This window comes from Pseudorca crassidens, chromosome 5, assembly GCF_039906515.1.
Source record: "Pseudorca crassidens isolate mPseCra1 chromosome 5, mPseCra1.hap1, whole genome shotgun sequence".
In the NCBI taxonomy this organism is placed as follows: Eukaryota; Metazoa; Chordata; class Mammalia; order Artiodactyla; family Delphinidae; genus Pseudorca; species Pseudorca crassidens.
Window position 1 is genome coordinate 140,341,919 of NC_090300.1, and position 18,855 is coordinate 140,360,773.

Here is an 18,855-nt window from a genome sequence, read left to right on the forward strand (position 1 = left end):
ATGAATTTTAGGATTATTTGTTCTAGTTCTGTGAGAAATGTCCTGGGTAACTTGACAGGGATCACATTCAATCTGTAGATTGCTTTGGGTAGTATGGCCATTTTCACAGTATTAATTCTTCCAATCCAAGAGCACGTGGGTTCGATCCCTGGTCGGAGAACTAGATCCCATATGCATGCCACAACTAAGAGATCCTGCATGCCGCAACTAAAGATTCTGTATGCTGCAATGAAGATCTGGCCCAGCCGAAATAAATAAATATTAAAAAAAGAAAGTTCATGATCATTGTAAATTTTTGTTTTGTTTTGTTTTTTTAAATTATTTTTTGGCTGCATTGTGTCTTCGTTGCTGCGCATGGGCTTTCTAGTTGCGGTGAGCGGGGGCTATTCTTCATTGTGGTGCACGGGCTTCTCACTGCAGTGGCTTCTCTTGTTGTGGAGCATGGGTTCTAGGCACACGGGCTTCAGTAGTTGTGGTACGTGGGCTCAGTAGTTGTGGCTCACGGGCCATAGAGCGCAGGCTCAGTAGTTGTGGCACACAGGCTTCATTGCTCCATGGCAGGTGGGATCTTCCTGGACCAGGGCTCGAACCTGTGTCCCCTGCATTGGCAGGTGGATTCTTAACCACTGCACCATCAGGGAAGCCCTGTAAATTTGTTTTAGTCCTATGGAAATACAGCACAAAGAGAGCTCTGAAAATCTGCAGTGTTTCTTTGTATGTAATAGCAAAAAAAATTGGAAATGACCACCCTCAGTAGGGGAGTGGCAGTAGGATAAAACATGACACAACAGCATCCAACTGTAGTTACTAACTCGAAACTACATATGCAGCATCCAACTGTAGTTACTAACATGAAAGATGCTCACAGTAAAGTAAGGGGGCAAAAAAAGACAGGTCAAACCGTTCATGTATCGCGGTGTTGTGCATGTGTGTGCGTGTGTGTGTATGTGTTTATGTAAAAGAAGAAAGGAGTGAAAGGGGATTGTATAGGAGTGGACAAGATCTAGAAGCCCTTCGTTGTTGGCCTAGTTTACTTCCAGTTTTCATAACTCTAAAGGAGGCTCTAATGAGCATCTTTCTGCCTGTGGCTATTTTTGTAAGGTATGTCTCCCGTGGTGGAGCTGCTATGTCAGTGAATGTAGAGTTAAATCTCTGGACACACAGCTTTATTTTGTGTGGACTTTATTTTGCTCCACTAATTAAATTGTCTGCACGGTGCCAGAGCCATGCCTTTCAGCTGCTGTGTTTACGTCTTTATCTGGCAGGACCGTGCTCTCCACCCCAGCCTAACCACTCTTCTATTCCAGAATTTTTCTACCATTCCCAGGCAGTCTTCTTCCAGATGAACTTCAGAAACATTTGCAAAGTTTTTTAAAACTCTTATGGGGCTTCCCTGGTGGCGCAGTGGTTGAGAGTCTGCCTGCCGATGCACGGGACGTGGGTTCGTGCCCCGGTCCGGGAAGATCCCACATGCCGCGGAGCGGCTGGGCCTGTGAGCCATGGCCGCTGAGCCTGCGCGTCCGCAGCCTGTGCTCCGCAGCGGGAGAGGCCACAACAGCGAGAGGCCCGCATACTGAAAAAAAAAAAAGCATTCACTTAGGTTCCTAAGCATTGAATTGTTCTTCTTATGTAAGTCCTTCTTGTGCCTTAAATATATTAGAATTTATACATGTATTTCTGCTGTTATCAGTGAGGTTATTTTCCACTATATGTTTTAACTGGTTGTTGCCACTCAGGAAACTATCAATTTATAGAATTTGGAAACCAGCCAACCTAGTGAATTTATTTCTAAGTTTTTCCAGCTAATTGTGTTGAGTTCTTTGGGTAGACAGGTGTACATATCATCAACCAGCCCTGAGTTTGTGTTTTTTCCCAGTGTTTTGTTAGCATTTTCTGGAATAAGTTTAAATAATAATGATACTATCAGTGTATCAGTAACACTAATGTTAGCTGCTGTAACAAAGAAGTCCAAAAATTCAGTGCCACCATAAGACTGAAGTTTCTCGCTCATGGATCAGTTCTGCATGCTGGTCCAGATTGGGCAGCTCTCTTCCATATGGTCATTCCAGAGACTCAAGCCAGGGACTCTGCCATCTCTAACACATGCCTTCCAGAGTTGCTCTATTCACTGCCGCTCTGTCCCACAGGAAGGAGGAAGAGCGTGTAGGTGCATGCTTAGACCTTAATGGCACATGTTACTTCCACTCATATCTTCAAGGGAGAAAAATATCGGCTGGTCCAGCAGCCCTGGCCCAGCTGTACCCTTTAGCACAGGAGGGGACTTGATTTAGGTGGGCGGTCCCCATCCCTGCTCCTACCTGGCGTGCAGTAATCTTAATGGGAGTGCCTCAGCCCTGCAGATCCATCGGATTGCTTGTCTCATCAGGGATAAGCTTGTTCCTTATTTACTAACCTTAATAACTTCTTATCTTTATATGACAAGAAACATATGTCATTTCACTACCTCATCAGTTTGTAAGGTATTCATTGTGTTTTTCCCAAGCAGCACAGTTCTGCCCTACATTTTACTCACGTGCTTTTGGTGATTATTATCTGGCTTAAGCCAGATTCTCCCAGTGCCTGAGATATGCCTTGGAAGTAAATTTGTTGGAAGGTGTGCTGATTCAGATGTTGTGGGGTGAAGGAAGGAACACCGAGCTTGGGGGCAGAGCACCAGGGTTCATGGTCAGACTGACCACTTCTCAGTTTGGGGCAGACGTGCTGGTTGCCACCCACTCACCCCCCTCTTCCTTCTTGTCAAAAGAACCCAGGTATGTTTAGGGGTCAGGTGGTAAAGTGCTACAGGGTGGTAGCCCCCGTCTTCCAGCCCCACTGGTGAATATTATTGTTTGAGGACTTAATCCTAGTCATTCTATTTTCCTATAGACACAGGCACATGACCTTGTCTGGCCGTGAGATGTGGCCGGCCGGCTTCTGGAAAGGATTGCCTCTAATACAGAGAGACAAAAAAAGGAACAAACTTTTTTTTTTTTTTTTTTTTACTGCTCTCTGTAGCCATGTGAGAATTTAATGCCTGATATGTGACAGATATCTGAGGTTATGGCAGGAAAAGACTGAAGATAAGTCAGTTCACCGTTGGGAGCATATAAGCATGAAAAGGTTTGGGTTCTTTTAGGATGTCGTTGAGCCCTTGCATGAACCAAACGCAGAAGTAGGCTCCTCTAGACCGGGGTTTCTCAGCCTCGGCACTGGTGACCTTCTCCGATGGGGCTGGGGTGCTGTCCTGTGCATTGTAGGGTGTTTATCAGCGTCTTGGTCTCTGTCCCCCAGATGCCAGGAGCACCCCATCTCCCCTACTGTGACAGCCAGAAATGTCTCCAGACGTTGTCCAATGTCCCTTGGGGGAAAAATTACCCCAGTTTGAGAACCACTGCTTTGGACTTTTGGTTGTGAGGTGGCAGATTTCTCCACTGAGACTTGTATAGTCAGATATCCTGTTCTTTACATCCAAAAGCTTCCTAACTGATCTGCAGCCTTGGACCATCCTTAACCCATGGGGAGCCTGTTTCCTCTGCGAGCTGATGCAGGCACACTTGTTTCTTGACAATAGAGGGGTGTGTGTGCCCTTAAACGTGCAGCATGTCCTGTGCTGATCTGTGCCCTTGCCGTTGGCATTCCTGTGGTTCTCGCTGGAATCAGGCCTTTCTGGAGTAGCTGCCGATGATTTCCTGTCTCCCCATCTGCACAGGTTTCATCCTAAGTACGGAACTTCCTCATATTTCTGAGGAGATCGTGTTCTTCCAGCACCTGCTTTATGCCAGCCACACGTCTGCCTCTCGGTTCTGAGTGTCCCTGGCAATTTTACAGCTGCTGGGGTTTGGAGAGGAGAGGCAGCGTTCCCGTTATTTTTCACACCTAGAATCCTCCAAAATCAGTGCCCTGTGACTCCTTTTACTGATAAAGACACCGAATGAAGCTCAGACTCTTCTGCGTACAGTGTTTCAGCCCAGCCAGCGCCCCTGCAAAGCCCATGGGGCTGGGGGGTGGCACGTGGACATGAGGGAGGGCCGAGGACCGGCACTGCATTCAGCAAAGAATAAAGTCTGGAAACAGAAAGCGCTGGGAAGCATCACAGTAGCCCCTGAGGTTCCTACGTGGGAGACAGGGAACGTAGGTGTCAATGGTGAGAGCGAGTGACTTTTACAATCTAAATGTAATAAATTCAGAAGGGGGAGAAGAGCCATGTTTGAGCACGTGTGTTGTAGCCTGCCTTCTGTGAGGTAGCGAAGCGTTTGTTGTGATGTTTAAAGACGTGGTTTTCTGACCTAGCGTTAGATTCCTGAGTCGTGTTAGCCAGGAGCCTGGGATGGCCCCCGGTGCTATGTCCCACGTGCGTGCGCATGTGTGTGTACATGTGGGTACGTGTGTGTGACCCTGATGCCCTGCGGGGTGGAAGTGGAGTGAATACCCTGGACGCCTCTGCTCCCTTTGGAGTCTGACCTGCAGGACCAACCTGTGAGTAGGTAGCGGCGAGTTTTCTTCGTGAGAAGCTGGGGCGTCGGCGCGGGCAGCAGCTTGTGACAGGCTGGACGGCTGGTGAGGGCCCGAGCCCGGCTCTGACCCAGGTCTGCCAGTCCCGAGCCTGTGCTCTTCATCCTGTTGCCCCTGCCGTTGCCTTCCTGATCTGTCTCAGGAGTTAGGCCAGCAAAGCATTCCCTCTGCAGCAGAGCCCTCCAGGTAAACTGATAAAAATGAGTTTCTGAAACTTCCAAGCCGAGGCCCAGGCCCAGGGCTCGATCAGGTGGTTCTTCCCGCAGACGGTTAGTTACTGCCACCCTGTGCCCCGCGGCCGAGGCCTGGCCTGGGGGCTGCTGCCCTCACCTCTCAGCCACGTTTTGTAAGGTCTCCGGGCGTGTAGATGCTCAGCCTTCAGTCGTCCTCCTACGCAAGCAGCATGGTATTTGTTCAGAAAGTGCAAGTTAATATAAGCTACAACAATAAGGTAAAACGGATGCAAAAGAAATAATTTTTAGAAAATTAAAAGAAAAAAATGTGTTCTAATGGGGCTCTGATGCAGGCGGTTGAGTGAGCCAGAGGCCCCAGTGCCCAGAGGCAGCTTCAGAGCAGGCTGGGACTGTGGGACGCGGATGAGAGGTGACTAATTGGGTGCACAGCCCTGCAGGTTTGCTGTAAGCGTCGAACAGAAGGAAACAGCACAGTGATTCTCCGGTCGGTGACCTTTTTGAGAAGGAAGCTCTTCCTTTACAAAGGAGTTGTACTGATGTCATTCCCCCAGTTAAACCAAAGCTGGCCTCACTGGCTACCTGTGGATCCCAGCTCCCTGAATCGGCTCTCAGGGGCCTTGACGAGGTGCCAGTCTCCCCACCTGTCTCCTTCCCTCCCTCGCCCCCCCAAGCTGCTGCGGTGGCTCGGTCACTGCCATTTCCGGGAATGCCCGATGTTCCCTGGTGTGGCCTACTTTAATATGGGAAGTCCTGGCCAGTTTGTTATTGCTCAGTGTCTGTTCTGTTTTTATTCTGTTGGAAGAGCAGAATTGCTGTTGCGGTCCTCTGGCAAGTATTAAATGAGTGTTCAAGCTTGTGCCAACTGGCCAGTCCTATTCACTGTTCAGCTTCCTTTTTGTGGCATGAAATGAACATCCTTATAAAGATGACTGACTTCCAGAAGGAAGACATGCCAGTACTTTACCATTTGCTTGATGAGAGCCATGCTTTTAAATTGGCTTCCTTACATCCTTTATAGACAAGCATGAGGCATTCTGAGGTCAGTGCTATCACTGGGAGAGCAGGTCTGGGCTGTCTCTTCTGGGAACTTTTATCTATCTATCTATCTATTTATTTAATTTTTATTGGATTATAGTTGATTTACAATGTTGTGTTCGTTTCTGCTGTACAGCAAAGTGAATCAGTTATACATATATCCACTCTTTTTTATATTCTATTCCCATATAGGTCATTACAGAGTACTGAGTAGAGTTCCCTGTGCTATAAGTAGGTCTTTATTAGTTATCTGTTTTATATATAGTAGTGTGTATGTGTTCTCTTCTGGGCACTTTTAAAGGAAACATTTAAAAATTCATTTTAAAGGCTAGAGCATTTTAAAATATAATTTAACTCCCCTCACCCATATTGTTAAATTACCCTAAAGTTTTTAAAATTGTGATAAAATACATATAACATAAAATTTATCATCTTAACCATTTTTAAGTGTATTAAGTTAATTTTTGAGTCCTCGGGCTACCCTTTTGGAATTTTTAATCCTGGTTTTTACATAGAACCGTTCTAAATCATGCCGAGTCCTGGAGAATATCAGACTGTCAGACTGTATAATGTCAGAGTAAAACAAAGTGAAACGTAGACATTGCCTTGGGTGGAGTGAAGTGAGACACTTCCTGGTCTCTATTCGCAGAGCTCAGATGTGGTTCAAACTCTTTTTTTTTAAGCTTACATTTTGTATTTTATTACTTTGTCCTAAGGTCAGTCTGCTAAGCCTATGAACACAATGAGGTTAAAAATATTGTAATTATATCTTAAGGAATACTTTTAAAATAGTATAGTGCCTGGGTGAAATAAATAAGGAAGTTTAATTTCCTGTCTAATCATATTTTTCCTTTCTGGTTAGCACATAAAAAAGTAATTTTGAAAGCATGGCTTCCTTGCCAATTCATCTGTTTCCCTGAGATATCTATTCTACAGTTGTAGAAGAACCTTTTTCTCTCTCTCTTTTTTTTAAGTATACATCCTTTTCATTCAGAGTTCAAACAAACAAACAAAATATATATATAGGTATATGTATGTATATATATGTGTATATATACATAATATTAAGCTTACTGGCCAGTCACTTTGGGTTTCTGTTTTCCTGAAAAACACAACCTGGAAATATTCCCTGAGCTTTTCTCGCTGGAGAAGGCTCTTGCCAAAGCGAAATGCCCAGATGGAGGCTGGAGACAGGAAGGCAGAGTCAGGGTGGCCTTCCCTGACCTGAACCGGGTCCAGTCATGGCAGCTCTTGAACAGCTGGGAGAGGGGCATGAGGAGGGAATCAGGCATTTTCAACCCCTAAAGGGTGCGACTCAGTTCAAGGGGGCTATTTTGCCAATTCAGGGTTAAAAACTCTCACTCAGGACAGGCTGGACCCAGTCCCTGTGTCCCTTCAGGATTGTTAAAAGGAGGCCCTTTGTTCTCTGGTCGGGAAACAGTTTTCAGTTTAGTTCAAGGTGTGGACGTCACTCGGGAATTCATGTTCCTTGCAGCTCAAAGCCAGTGTGGCAAGAGCAGTTGGGGGAACACAGCGTTCATTTTTTTATTCTTTTTTGGTGGTAAAATATATGCAACATATGTTCAACTGTTTTAACTATTTTTGAGTGTACGGTTCAGTGACATGCAGCGTGTTTCATTGTTGTGCAGCCATCACCACCATTCATCTCCAGAACTTTTGCATCTTCCCGAGCTGGAAACTCACTCCCCATTTCCTCCTCCCCCAGCCCCTGGTCACACTGCTTTCCGTCTCTATGGATTGACTACTCTAGGGACCTCGTGTAAGTGGAATCATACAGTATCTGTCTTTTTGTGTCTGGCTTATTTCGCTTAGCACAGTGCTTTAAAGGTTCATCCAGGTTGTAGCACGTGTCAGAATTTCCTTCCTTTTTAAGGCTGAATAATATTCCTTTGTGCATATAGACCACATTTTGTTTATCCATTCATCCATGATGGGCACTTGGGTGGTTTCCACTATTTGCCTATTGTGAATAATGCTGCAGTGAACATGGGTGTGCAAATATCTGTTTGAGCCCCTGCTTTCAGTTCTTTTGGGTGTGTGCCCAGAAGTGGGATTGCTGGATCAAATGGTAATTTGGTAAACAAAGCAAATGTTTAACATTTTGAGGAGCACTGCGGTCGCACCATTTGACATTCCCACCAGCAGTGCACGGCACTCAGTTTTGAAACGTCCTAGGACAGGGCTGCTCTGAGTAGAATGTCTTCGTTTCAAAAGCAGTGGCAGCTGAGGGCATCAGGCTTGATCCCACCTCCCAGGGAGGATGCAGCAGAACCCCTCCAGGTTCCTATTGAGGAGTGTCTTTGGGAGCCTAAGGTGGGCTGGCGGCGCTGGCCAGGCACTTCACTCGTGCCCAGGCCTGACGGCTTGGGCGCTGGCGTTGACAGCCCACAGGTAGAAGAGCTTCTGAATCGAGGGTGTCTGCCTGAAGAGAGCCACCGGGCTGAACCAGCACACGGAGCTTTGACTATGTAGCAGCCAGATGGGGAATGAATCATTATAGCTAACGATCTCATTCTCTTTTTAAGTTTGCCCTAAAAACATGGAGCTGTTTCCCCCATGGCCGTGCTTTAGTCCTCAGTGAGACAGAGGAAAAGTCTCACGTAGGTAGAATTTGAGATGCTACTTAGTACTACTCAGGTAGAAGGTGTCTTTGAGTGGGACCCACACCTACTTCCTGTGTAAATTAAGTCACACTGGGGGAGGTGGCACCCTGTCTAGGGGGAAGCCTTTGTTTCCAAAAGTGCTTCCAGTCTACTACATGGAAAACCTTTTCACCCGGCAATTCTGATCTCCAGTCTTACCACATTTTTTTTTTTTTTTAAGATTTTTTTTGATGTGGACCATTTGTAAAGTATTGGATTTGTTACAGCATTCCTTCTGTTCTGTGTTTTGGTGGTGTGGTTCTTTTTTTTTTTTTTTTTTTTGGTTTTTTGGCCACGAGGCATGTGGGATCTTAGCTCCCAACCAGGGATGGAACCCACACCCCCTGCAATGGAAGGCCAAGTTTTAACCAGTGGACCGCCCCAGGGAAGTCCCTCCAGTCTTACCACTCGCAAAACATTTCTTTAGAGTTTTTTCATTAAATATCCTTTGAAAATAATATTTTCTTTCCTTTTTAATCTTAAATATTAATGACTATTTACCTTTTCCTTTATTGCCTTAAAAAGAAATTTCAGGTTCTCCAACTCCACCTCTTATTATATGCAGATTTTTCTCCTTGTCTTCAGTGTCTCTTGGAATTCTCATCATCTGTTGGGTCCGCAGTTGATTTCATCTCCAAATATACAACAGTTTGAGTTTTTCTTTTCTGATACAATGTATTCCTCAAACTTTCTTGTTAACACATCTAACTAGTGTCCTTGTCCGCTTTTGTGACAATAAAGGATATTATTTGTAAATGATTGGATTTCTGTCAGTTCTTTTAAAATGCAATGCATTTTGTCTCCATCTTTAAATCTGGTACTTAACAGTCAGCTTGTCATTATAATAAGAGGAGATGCTTGTTGATTGCTTGCTTTGTGGCAGGCCCTGAGCTAATTTCCTTAAGTGTGGTATGTCATGATGCTTGACACTTCGTTAGGCACCATTATCCCTGTGAAACCGGAGCCCAGAAAGGTTAAGGGATTTACCCAACAGATGGTGGAACTGGAATTCCAGGCTCTGACCCCCAAGCTCACGAGCTTAAACCAGGCATTATAATAGCCGCAGTCTTGTTTGTTTGTTTAACCTTCGTGTTGAAGCACATATTAAGTGCCAGGCTCTGTGGGAAGTGTGTTAACAAAATCACTATGACCCAGGCACCATTTTAGCCCCATTATTCGTGATGAGAATGGTACAGAGGGGAATCAGTGTCATAGCTGCTCCAAGGAGCAGCCTTGCAAATCCTGTCCGGCCAAATCCTGACTGTATGTTGGGTGAAACCAGTTCGTGATCTCTGGGTGTCTCTGCTCTACTCCTGAACCTGTGTGCTTTGATCTAACTTACCGATCTGATGGGTGAAAAGTATGGCATTTCATAGTAGTTTTTTGTTTTGTTTTAAAATTTTAATTTTATTTATTTTTGGCTGCATCGGGTCTTCCCTGCTGTGTGTGGGCTTTCTCTAGTTGTGGTGAGCGGGGGCTACTCTTCATTGCGGTGCGCGGGCTTCTCACTGCGGTGGCTTCTCTTGTTGCAGAGCACGGGCTCTAGCCGCACGGGCTTCAGTAGTTGTGGCACGTGGGCTCAGTAGTTATGGCACGCGGGCTTAGTTGCTCTGCAGCATGTGGGATCTTCCTAGACCAGGGCTCGAACCCGTGTCCCCTGCATTGGCAGGTGGATTCTTAACTACTGCGCCACCAGGGAAGTCCCTCGTAGTAGTTTTAATTTGCATCTTTTAAAGCAGGAAGGATGAGCATCTTCTCATTTTTCTAAGTATTATCTGGTTATATCCTTTGTTCTTCTCTGCATTTTCAAATCAGACAGCTTCCTTCATCTTCAGTGTACCTTTCCCTCAAGAGGCACTGACTCCTGGACTCAGATATGCTGTGTTGCTTGGATTAGCATGGACAGCATACAATGAACAATCCATTCCACATGTCCTGGTCATGCCCTCAGATTTTGGTTATGTTTCTTATTCTAATTAAATTAAATGGGGTAACACATTTAAATGAGAAAGAAATAGCAACCCGCCTTGTTCATTTGTAATGAATGGTTGTGGTTCCTTGTAATTCCATTTATATGGGAAGAAGTGTATTCATCAGAATAGGAAAGGTTATGCCATGGTAACAAACAGTCCCCAAGCTCAGTGATTTTTACAGTATTGTTGAGTTCTGCCTCAGTGGGTCAGCGGGTGGTTTCTGCTCTCTTAATTTCTCAGGGACCCAAGCTGGGAGGGGCTCCAGTTCAACCTGTGTCTCCGTGATCTTAGAGGCCAGGAAAGAAAACCCACTGGGCTTTGAGTTGGTTTCTAAAGCCTGTACCAGGAGTGACACATCATTCCACTCATCTCACTGGCCAGAGTAAGTCATGGTGCCACGCCTACATTCAAAAGGGCAGAGAAATGGGATCCTGCTGCTGTACAGCCCCAGTGAGCCAAACACTTTTGGATCCCACATGACCACCTTAGGAGCTGCAGCCCATCCTTTGCGCCTCAGTTAGCAAACGTCCTTAGACTATGCTGAGCAAAAGTGAGATGGTGACTTAAAAAGCAAGAGCTCGGGGCTTCCCTGGTGGCGCAATGGTTGAGAGTCCGCCTGCCGATGCAGGGGACACGGGTTCGTGCCCCGGTGCAGGAAGATCCCACATGCAGTGGAGCGGCTGGGCCCGTGAGCCATGGTCACTGAGCCTGCGCGTCCGGAGCCTGTGCTCCGCAACGGGAGAGGCCACAACAGTGAGAGGCCCGCGTACCGCAAAAAAAAAAAAAAAAAAAAGAGCTCTGCCTGACAAACATAACAGGTGAGGACAGAGCTTAGTTCTCCTCTGAGGTCATGGAGAAAGCCCACAGCTGCAGTATCGCTAAGCCAGTGAGCCACAGACATGGTTTCCTAAAAGCTGTGTCGTCAGGACTGGCCAGCTGATACTTGTTGAGACTGGGTGATGGGTACTTTGCTGTTCTACCTGTTTTTCTGTATGTTTGAAAATGTCCGTAATAAAACACACCCTTTCCTGTGCATTTCCCACAGTCGTTTCCTCTCTTCCTCGACACCTCAGTTCTTACCCGCATGTGTTTCCAGGTCGCCTCCTCAATTTTTCATTTTGACACGAGCACATTAAAAAATTATTTTGTTGGCTTGCCCTTTGTTTTAAGCTATCAGACTCTTACAAATAATAGTATAAGGTATTTCTTGACGACCGCTAGGTATAGCTGGTTTTTTAGTTGTAGTTTTATTGAATTTGAGAGTTCAATTAGACCACATGCTTCTGATGGAAAATATTATTTTGCTTCTTTTCCTTTTATCTCCTCCATAACCTCATTATGCAGGATCCCATTTCTCTGCCCCTTTAAACATAGGCGTGGCACCGTGACTTGCTCTGGCCAGTGAGATGAGTGGAATGATGTGTCCCTTCTGGCACCGGCTTTAGAAGTCAACTCAAAGCCCAGTGGGTTTTCTTTCCCGGCCTCTAAGATCACGGAGACCCCTCCGTGAGCTGAAACCCCTCCTAGCCTGGGTCCCTGAGAAGTTACAGAGAGCAGTGTGTGTTTTAGAGGGGGATCATTTTCTTCGCTCCTAGGAAGAAAGCTGTCATGGCCCTAAGACCACATGGTCCGGGGGCAGCGGTTCTGGCACACGTCCTGTGACGGTCTTGCGGGATGCCTGCCTTGTAGGAGGCAGGTGCAGAGGGCCGAGAACAGCAGAGGAGGAAGATCTTGGGTGCGCACCCAAGTAGCTCACCACCGAGCTCAGCCCTGAAGCTCATGGTCATTAGCACCGCACGCGAGTCGGTGACATGTGCACTTGGAACCGGGTGGAGCACAAATAAACGTGTTCCCCGCCTAGAGTTGGGGACCATTCTGCCTCGGTGAGTTGGGTGCACAGCTGAGTCTCCCATGAGGAAAATGTTCAGGCAGAGCCTGCACGAGGCGGGCAGGAGCCACAGGTGGACCTGTGCTCTTAGGAAGCTTGAAGCTGAAGCATTAATACATGGAGCAGGTGAATCGGGCAGGAGTCGCACCGTGGAGGCCTTTGAGCAGCTTTTTAAGAAGCGTGGACTTTACCCTGTCGGCTTTCAGTAAATATTTGTATGGATTGTTTCACTGCAATGACAGACCCTTGGTATAGAAGATTGAGTCGTGAGGACCCACCCAGTGCTCTGCGTGTGGTTGCTCGATGCCGTGAAGAACGGCATTGACCTGCTCCCGACAGGGAGGTGCCCTGTTAGCAAGAAATCCGCCGACCGTGTTTCTCAGATGCGGCCAATGCCCAGGGATGCTTTAGCGCAGGCCAGGCCTGTGTCCTGCTGGCGGAGGCCCAGCTCGGGGGGACTGTCATTCCATGCCAACAGGGATCTGACTCCCTCCTGGGGAACTGAATGGTGAGGACGCAGGAGTCATGGCCTATAGGTGTGTCCCAGACACTCAGGGCCACCTGGCTGTGCAGCCAGGCTGGGATAATGATGGGGAGATCCAGGGCTTCCGTGGCACACAAACGAGGGTTTTCTTGGGGACGGGAGGTCTGTGTTCTGCTTAGTCTCGTGTGTAGACTAGAGGCTTCCCCAGACAGAAGCACACGGTTCCATCAGAAACTGGCCTGACAGGGACAGCGTCCCTTTGAAGGGATGCAGGGTTTCCCTTCACTGATGCGGGCTTCCCGGCCCCGTGTCCCTGATGCTGGCTCGTGGCCCCCTTCCCCAAGCCCTCCCGCGCAGTCCCTCTGTCCTCCTGTCCTGTCACGTCCCACCTCTTACAGCCACACCGGGGCCTGCTGGTGTCTTCCTGGCCTCGGCAGATGTCCTCTCCACAGTCAGTGTCACTGCTTTCGTCCTTACGTGCTTTTCCTCTTGTTTTCCAGGCTCTCCAGAGTAACCTGAGGTATTCCTTGCTGCCAAGACGGCTCATCATCAGCAAGAGATTAGCTCAGTGCCTGCATCCTGCTTTGCCCAGCGGCGTGCACTTAAAAGCCCTAGAAACCTATGAAATTATCTTTAAAATTGTGGGGACCAAATGGCTGGCCAAGGATTTGTTCCTATACAGGTACGATAGCATCCCCACCGTTTTACTTTTTTATTACCCAAGTAATCCATATTTCAGTTCACAAGATGAAAAAACGATAAACAAAAAAATACAGAGGGGTGTGTCAGTTCACCACAAAGCCATCACAGAGGTCACCAGGGCTCACCTTCTGGAGTACGTCCTCCCTGACTTTTCTCTAAGTCGGAGTGTAACGTGCATACTGCCTATCACCTGCTCTGGGCCAGCAGTTCATGGTGACCGTCTCCTGACAAGCGAGCATCTCCATCACCAGTGCAGATGGCTGGCTGGCTGCCTTTGAAAACCCCCTTGGGCTGGCCAGTCGCTTGGAGCTTCTGAGCAGGTGTCTCATTTTCCCTCCTCTCCCTTTTTCTGTCCCGAAGCTGTGGGTTGTTCCCTCTTCTGGCGCATGCAGCCATGTCGGTGAGGCCCGTGCTGCTTGGCCTGTACGAGAAGTACTTTCTCCCGCTGCAGAAGCTGCTCCTGCCAAGCCTCCAGGCCTTCATCATCGGCCTGCTGCCCGGCCTGGAAGAGGGCTCGGAGATCTACGACAGGTGGGTCTCATCCAGAGCTGACGGCTGTGCCCATCCAGGTGGGCCGCCCATGCGGTTTGTATTTTATTTCACTGCTGTATAAGAAACAGGGACAGTGGGACTTCCCTGGTGGTGCAGTGGTTAAGAATCCGCCTGCCAATGCAGGGGACATGGGTTCGAACCCTGGTCTGGGAAGATCCCACGTGCCGCGGAGCAGCTAAGCCCGTGCGCCACAGCTACTGAGCCCGTGTGCCACAACTACTGAAGCCCGCGCGCCTAGAGCCATGGTCCGCAACAAGAGAAGCCACCGCAATGAGAAGCCCGTGCACCACAATGAAGAGTAGCCCCCACTCGCCGCAACTAGAGAAAAGCCTACACGCAGCAACGAAGACCCAACGCAGCCAAAAATAAATAAATAAATAAATAATTTAAAAAAAGGAAATGGGGACAAAAGCGCAGAGACCCACGAAGCAGGGCGGGTTGATGTTTACATTTCTGTGACGGTCTCCGCCTGACGAAATACCGTGTGTGCCTGGGAATTACCTCACTTCCAGGTGAGGGTCAGAAGGTAAGAAAGTTTCCTGGAGTCGCAGTCAGTGGGCAGCAGAGATGGGCTTCTACTCCCCATATGTCACATTCTGAAGTCCTCCTCCCTCCTGTTATACGAGGCAGCTTCCAAGTGAAAAAGCAAGGCCACGTTTCATTGATGGATAAGCTCAGAAAGGGGTGAGGCTAAGCAGGATAGCTTTTGACAAGTTTCAGAAGCACCTTGGAGAAATTTGTCCAACTCATACGCATAAAAGTTCATGCAGTGGTGTGTGTTTGTTTTGGTCATTGCTTAGGAACAGGAGAGAGGAGAGAGGCAGTATCCATTCAGATTGAGTATACAGAGTGTCCTGTTTTTCTGGAGAATCATGATGTGAGAACTCACTTCCAGCGTATTAACTATCCTGAGTGATTGCTGCAGTGATTAACTTCTGTTCGTAGGACCCATTTTCAGAGCCCCCGTACAGCCTGACTGGGAGGTTTAGAAACCTGTGTGCTTGCAAGAGTTTCCATTTGACTACACAAGAAACTGCTCGAATTTTCCCCATGCCAGGGCCCCGGCCGTGCCACCCTGGCCTATTTGGTGTCGGCAGTGACCGGAGGGTGCAGGGGGTGTGGAGTGGAACCTCACGGTCAATCCAAATGATCAGAATGGTTTGTGGGACAGTCGCTGGTGACCAAGGGTGCATTAAAGTCACAAGCATCTGTGCTGGGATTGGATGTGCATTTGACCGTTGGGAGCTTTCACACAGGGCAGGTGGTGGCCATCCACTTCCCAGGGGGGAATCCACCTCGGCGGTGCACTGAGTCACTAGCATCCACTTCCCTGGGAGGCAGGGCCTGTCTCATTGCTGTTTTAAACCTCGCACCATGCCCTGAGGGGCTGGGTAGGTGTGTGCGTAAGGGAACAGTCAGGGTCATATGGGGTCAACAAGAGGACCTTTACCAGACTCTGTTTCTTGACTCTTAGTCTCAGGCTCTTTCTGGAGTTCTGATCCAGTCATGTTTTCCTAACAGATGTGTGTATATAAATGCTTTTTTCCCATCATCTGAAGATGAACACATCAGCTCCCAAAGCATATTGCAGTTTTTTTAATCTGTAAGAGTGAATCACACCAGGAGCATGTCAGTAGTTGGGGTGTTGTCATGTGTTCTCCTAGTTGATAAACAAATGTTCATTTGAACAGTCGCTAAAGTTGCTTAACACGGGTGTTTTCTCCCAACATTGTGATCTCTTGACGTTGAACCAAGAGCTCAGTGAAGCTGCGTGAACCACTGAGTAGAGGCAGGTGTGACAGAAAGCCAAGCCCGGCGACTGCAGCCCTCAGAGGTAGGGGTGACTGGCCTTCCGAGGTGGAGGCTGGTCTAGGGTTGTGTGGTCTCAGAGCACGGCAGTCGAGTGACCGCACGTATCCGTGTCAGTTTGAGAGAGTTCAGCAACGACTCTTCCCCAACGTGCATAGGAATTGAGTCAGACACCCTCGACCCCAGCAAATACTCTGCAGAGACAGGAAGTGGGGGGGGGTCTGGGTGTGGGGGGTCGCGATGTCCAAGGTGGTGGAAAAGGCTAAGGGGTGAGTGAGTGAGTTTGGGGCTGGTGAGGACGGGTGACTCAGGGGTCTTGTGGAGGCGGGGACAGTTCCTGATCTGTTCTTGTCAGTGAACCATAAGGGAATGGAAATTTTGGCCAGTGTTAGGACTCGTTATTCCCCCTGGCTTTCTAATAACCCTTTGATGTCTGCAGATCACTCCTGGCCAGAATTCCTTTCTTAAAGTGCCCAAGAAGTAGCCACACAGGTTGCTGTGTTTTGCTGTACGGAGAAAACAGGATTAGTGGTATTGGGGGCGGGAGAATACTCCACTCTTGTTCTGAGAAGACGGAGGAGAGGTGGAGGTTTCCAATGGTTGGAAAGCAGGCAAAACCCGGCTCCCCAGAGATGTGCCTTTAAATCAGTGGCTCTCAGCCCGGGGTGGTTTCTGTCCCCTAGGGGACACTTGGCAATATCTGGGGACACTTCTGGTTGTTACACCTGGGGCGGGGAGGGTGCTACCGGCATCTAGCGGGTGGAGGCAAGGGGTGCAGGTGAACTTCCCACAGTGCACACGATTGCCTCCACAGCACAGGAGCGTCCAGCCCCAGGGGGCCACAGGGTAGAGGTTGAGAAAGCCCAATTTAGATAGTAATTGAAAAATATTTATTGACCTTTCTTTTGGCTGACTCCAGGCACCATGATGATGAGCTCTGCTGGGTCTAGAGCTTTCCCCCCCTTCTTTGACACATATCCGACTATGGTGGTGCAGAGCGCTGTTGTCACTGCCCTGCTTGTTCAGATGGTCACACCCCGCGCTGTTCGGTCTTGGGACAGCTCAGCTTTCCACGAGGGTCCATTCGGCAAGTGACCGCAAGGCCAGAGTCGTGCAGCGCCTGGGGCTCACGGCGCACGGCCTGTGTCCCTCACCTGCTATCAGTTGAGTAGAGGAGAGCGTGTCGGTGTCGTTAGAATGGGGTCGTGTTTGCAGGGGGCACGAAAGCAGCAGCCAGGGTGGCTGAGGAAGGACGGGAGGAGTAGGGATTGGGGGTTGGTGTGTGTGTTTTGTTTTGTTGATTGTTGGTTTTAAATAGAAAAGATTACCATTCTGGACACTAAACTGCACACTTACTTTGGAACTTCACAACTGAGGTGCTATGAATAATTCTTATTTAGTAGAAAGTTACTTAGTTTTTAACCCCAGTTATCTTGCTCTTTACTTTGCTCTCCATAGCAAAGTCCTGTCATCATTGCCATTTTCGGACCTGTAGCATCATTTCAATTTTTAATATCCATTAATTTTTAGAATAAAATGGGAATCTTTATATTTATATATAAAGCTGTGTTTCTTTAATAAAGAAAACTAGCCAGTGTTCTGTAACTATTGAAGAAAGGATAGCATAAGTGGCATTCCCCAGGCTCCTGGACAGTGGAACCTTTCTACTGTGGAACAGCCCAAGTGGCCAGTGTTCCGTGGAACGTACTTTGGGGATATGCTGTCCTAGTCAAAGGGGATGTGATAGCAGTGCGTGCATTGTCGTGTTTGCGTTGGGTTTTAGCTAAGCGGTGGTCTTCTGGGATCCTGGAGAGAGGCCACTCGGGGGCTTCCTAAATTACTCTGTTGCTGTGGGAATCTCTCCCTAGCTCAGGATCATGCTGTCTGTCCAGAGGACACAGTGACCCATCTGCCCGACTTACTGTAACCGCAGCTGCTGAATGGCGCTTCTGCCCCAAATTAGGGCCTTTATTTGGTTGTTTTCAGAGCTGGGCAACGATAAGCTCTATTTGTTTGCTCAGCCTTGATAGAAGACCCATCGGTACCTTTAGCCACTAAACCATTCTGTGTCCTTCTTCTAAACATTTGGGTGTTACTTGTGCTTCTTCATTTTGTTTTTTTCTCTGTATCTTTTGCTACAAATATTTTATGAGTCAAAAAGAAGGCTTAAGGAGACTAGGTTTAGGGAGAACAAAATTTATTTTTTATATCAAAAGGTAGTAGGCATTTTTTGTATGAAATGTTTTAATATACACGGAAGTGGTTATTAAAAAGTAAGCTGAAAACAGTTTGGTGTATAGTAAAAGGGAAAGAGTGGCATTCATCTGACAGTTTTTTCAGGTGTGTGTCAGACGCTCATCTGGGCATTGGGGGGTGTCAGCCAGCAGAGCAGACTTAGTGGTGACGGTGGCTGTGTGGCCTCAGCATCAGCTGTTCTCCTGTGCTGAGTTTTTGCTCAAAGACTCTCAGGTATTTTCACAACATTTGCATCCCTTTTCCCTGCCATAGCTGAGAGCTGAAATGCACAGAGGTTTCACTTCTGTGCAAGTGAAATCCCTTTGTGGGAGTTTGCCTCCGCTGTCGTATCGATAGATGCTATCACCCGGCCTGCAAGCTTTGTGTTCGCAGTCGGCGGGAAGGTGCCCCGTCAGCTGCAGGTGCACCCCGAGCGGAGAAGGGCCAGGCCTCGGTCAGTGTCAGTGGAAAAACAAGCCCGCACCCACTGATGCTGCTGCTTCTGTGAGGACGGCCGTGAAATCGCTGACGTCGTGTCACGGGAGACCTGGATAAAGATAAAGAGGCGAATAAATGTTGGTCGTCCGCAGGAGGGCTTCCTGGAGTGGGAGCCGGTGTATGGAGGTGCTGTGGGCAGAGTGATGGGAAGTCGGCTCCAGACCTTCTGGAATGTGCCGTGCGGCAGGAGGCCCAGGGGAATGTTGTCCCCAGTGTTTCTAAAATCCGGTGTCACTGGGCACATTTTTGGCTGTGCTTAGGTCGGGGGTGTCTTTATCATTACTTAGGTCTTCAATCAGTCACACTAGCC

The 18,855-nt window shown here is 48.0% G+C and overlaps 1 protein-coding gene across 5 annotated transcripts in view; it reads left to right on the top strand.

Annotated features, from left to right (window-relative positions):
- Positions 1–18,855, top strand: part of DOP1B (DOP1 leucine zipper like protein B) — a 108,924-nt gene that overhangs the window by 19,630 nt on the left and 70,439 nt on the right. For all 5 annotated transcript variants that reach the window (XR_010943843.1, XM_067739450.1, XM_067739451.1 and 2 more), the window contains 2 exons: positions 13,250–13,431; positions 13,812–13,982. Coding sequence is in view for 4 of the 5 variants with exons in the window: in XM_067739450.1 (XP_067595551.1) it covers positions 13,250–13,431; positions 13,812–13,982 (353 nt within the window). In the remaining variant the exon portion in view is untranslated. The remainder of the gene's footprint in view (positions 1–13,249; positions 13,432–13,811; positions 13,983–18,855) is intronic.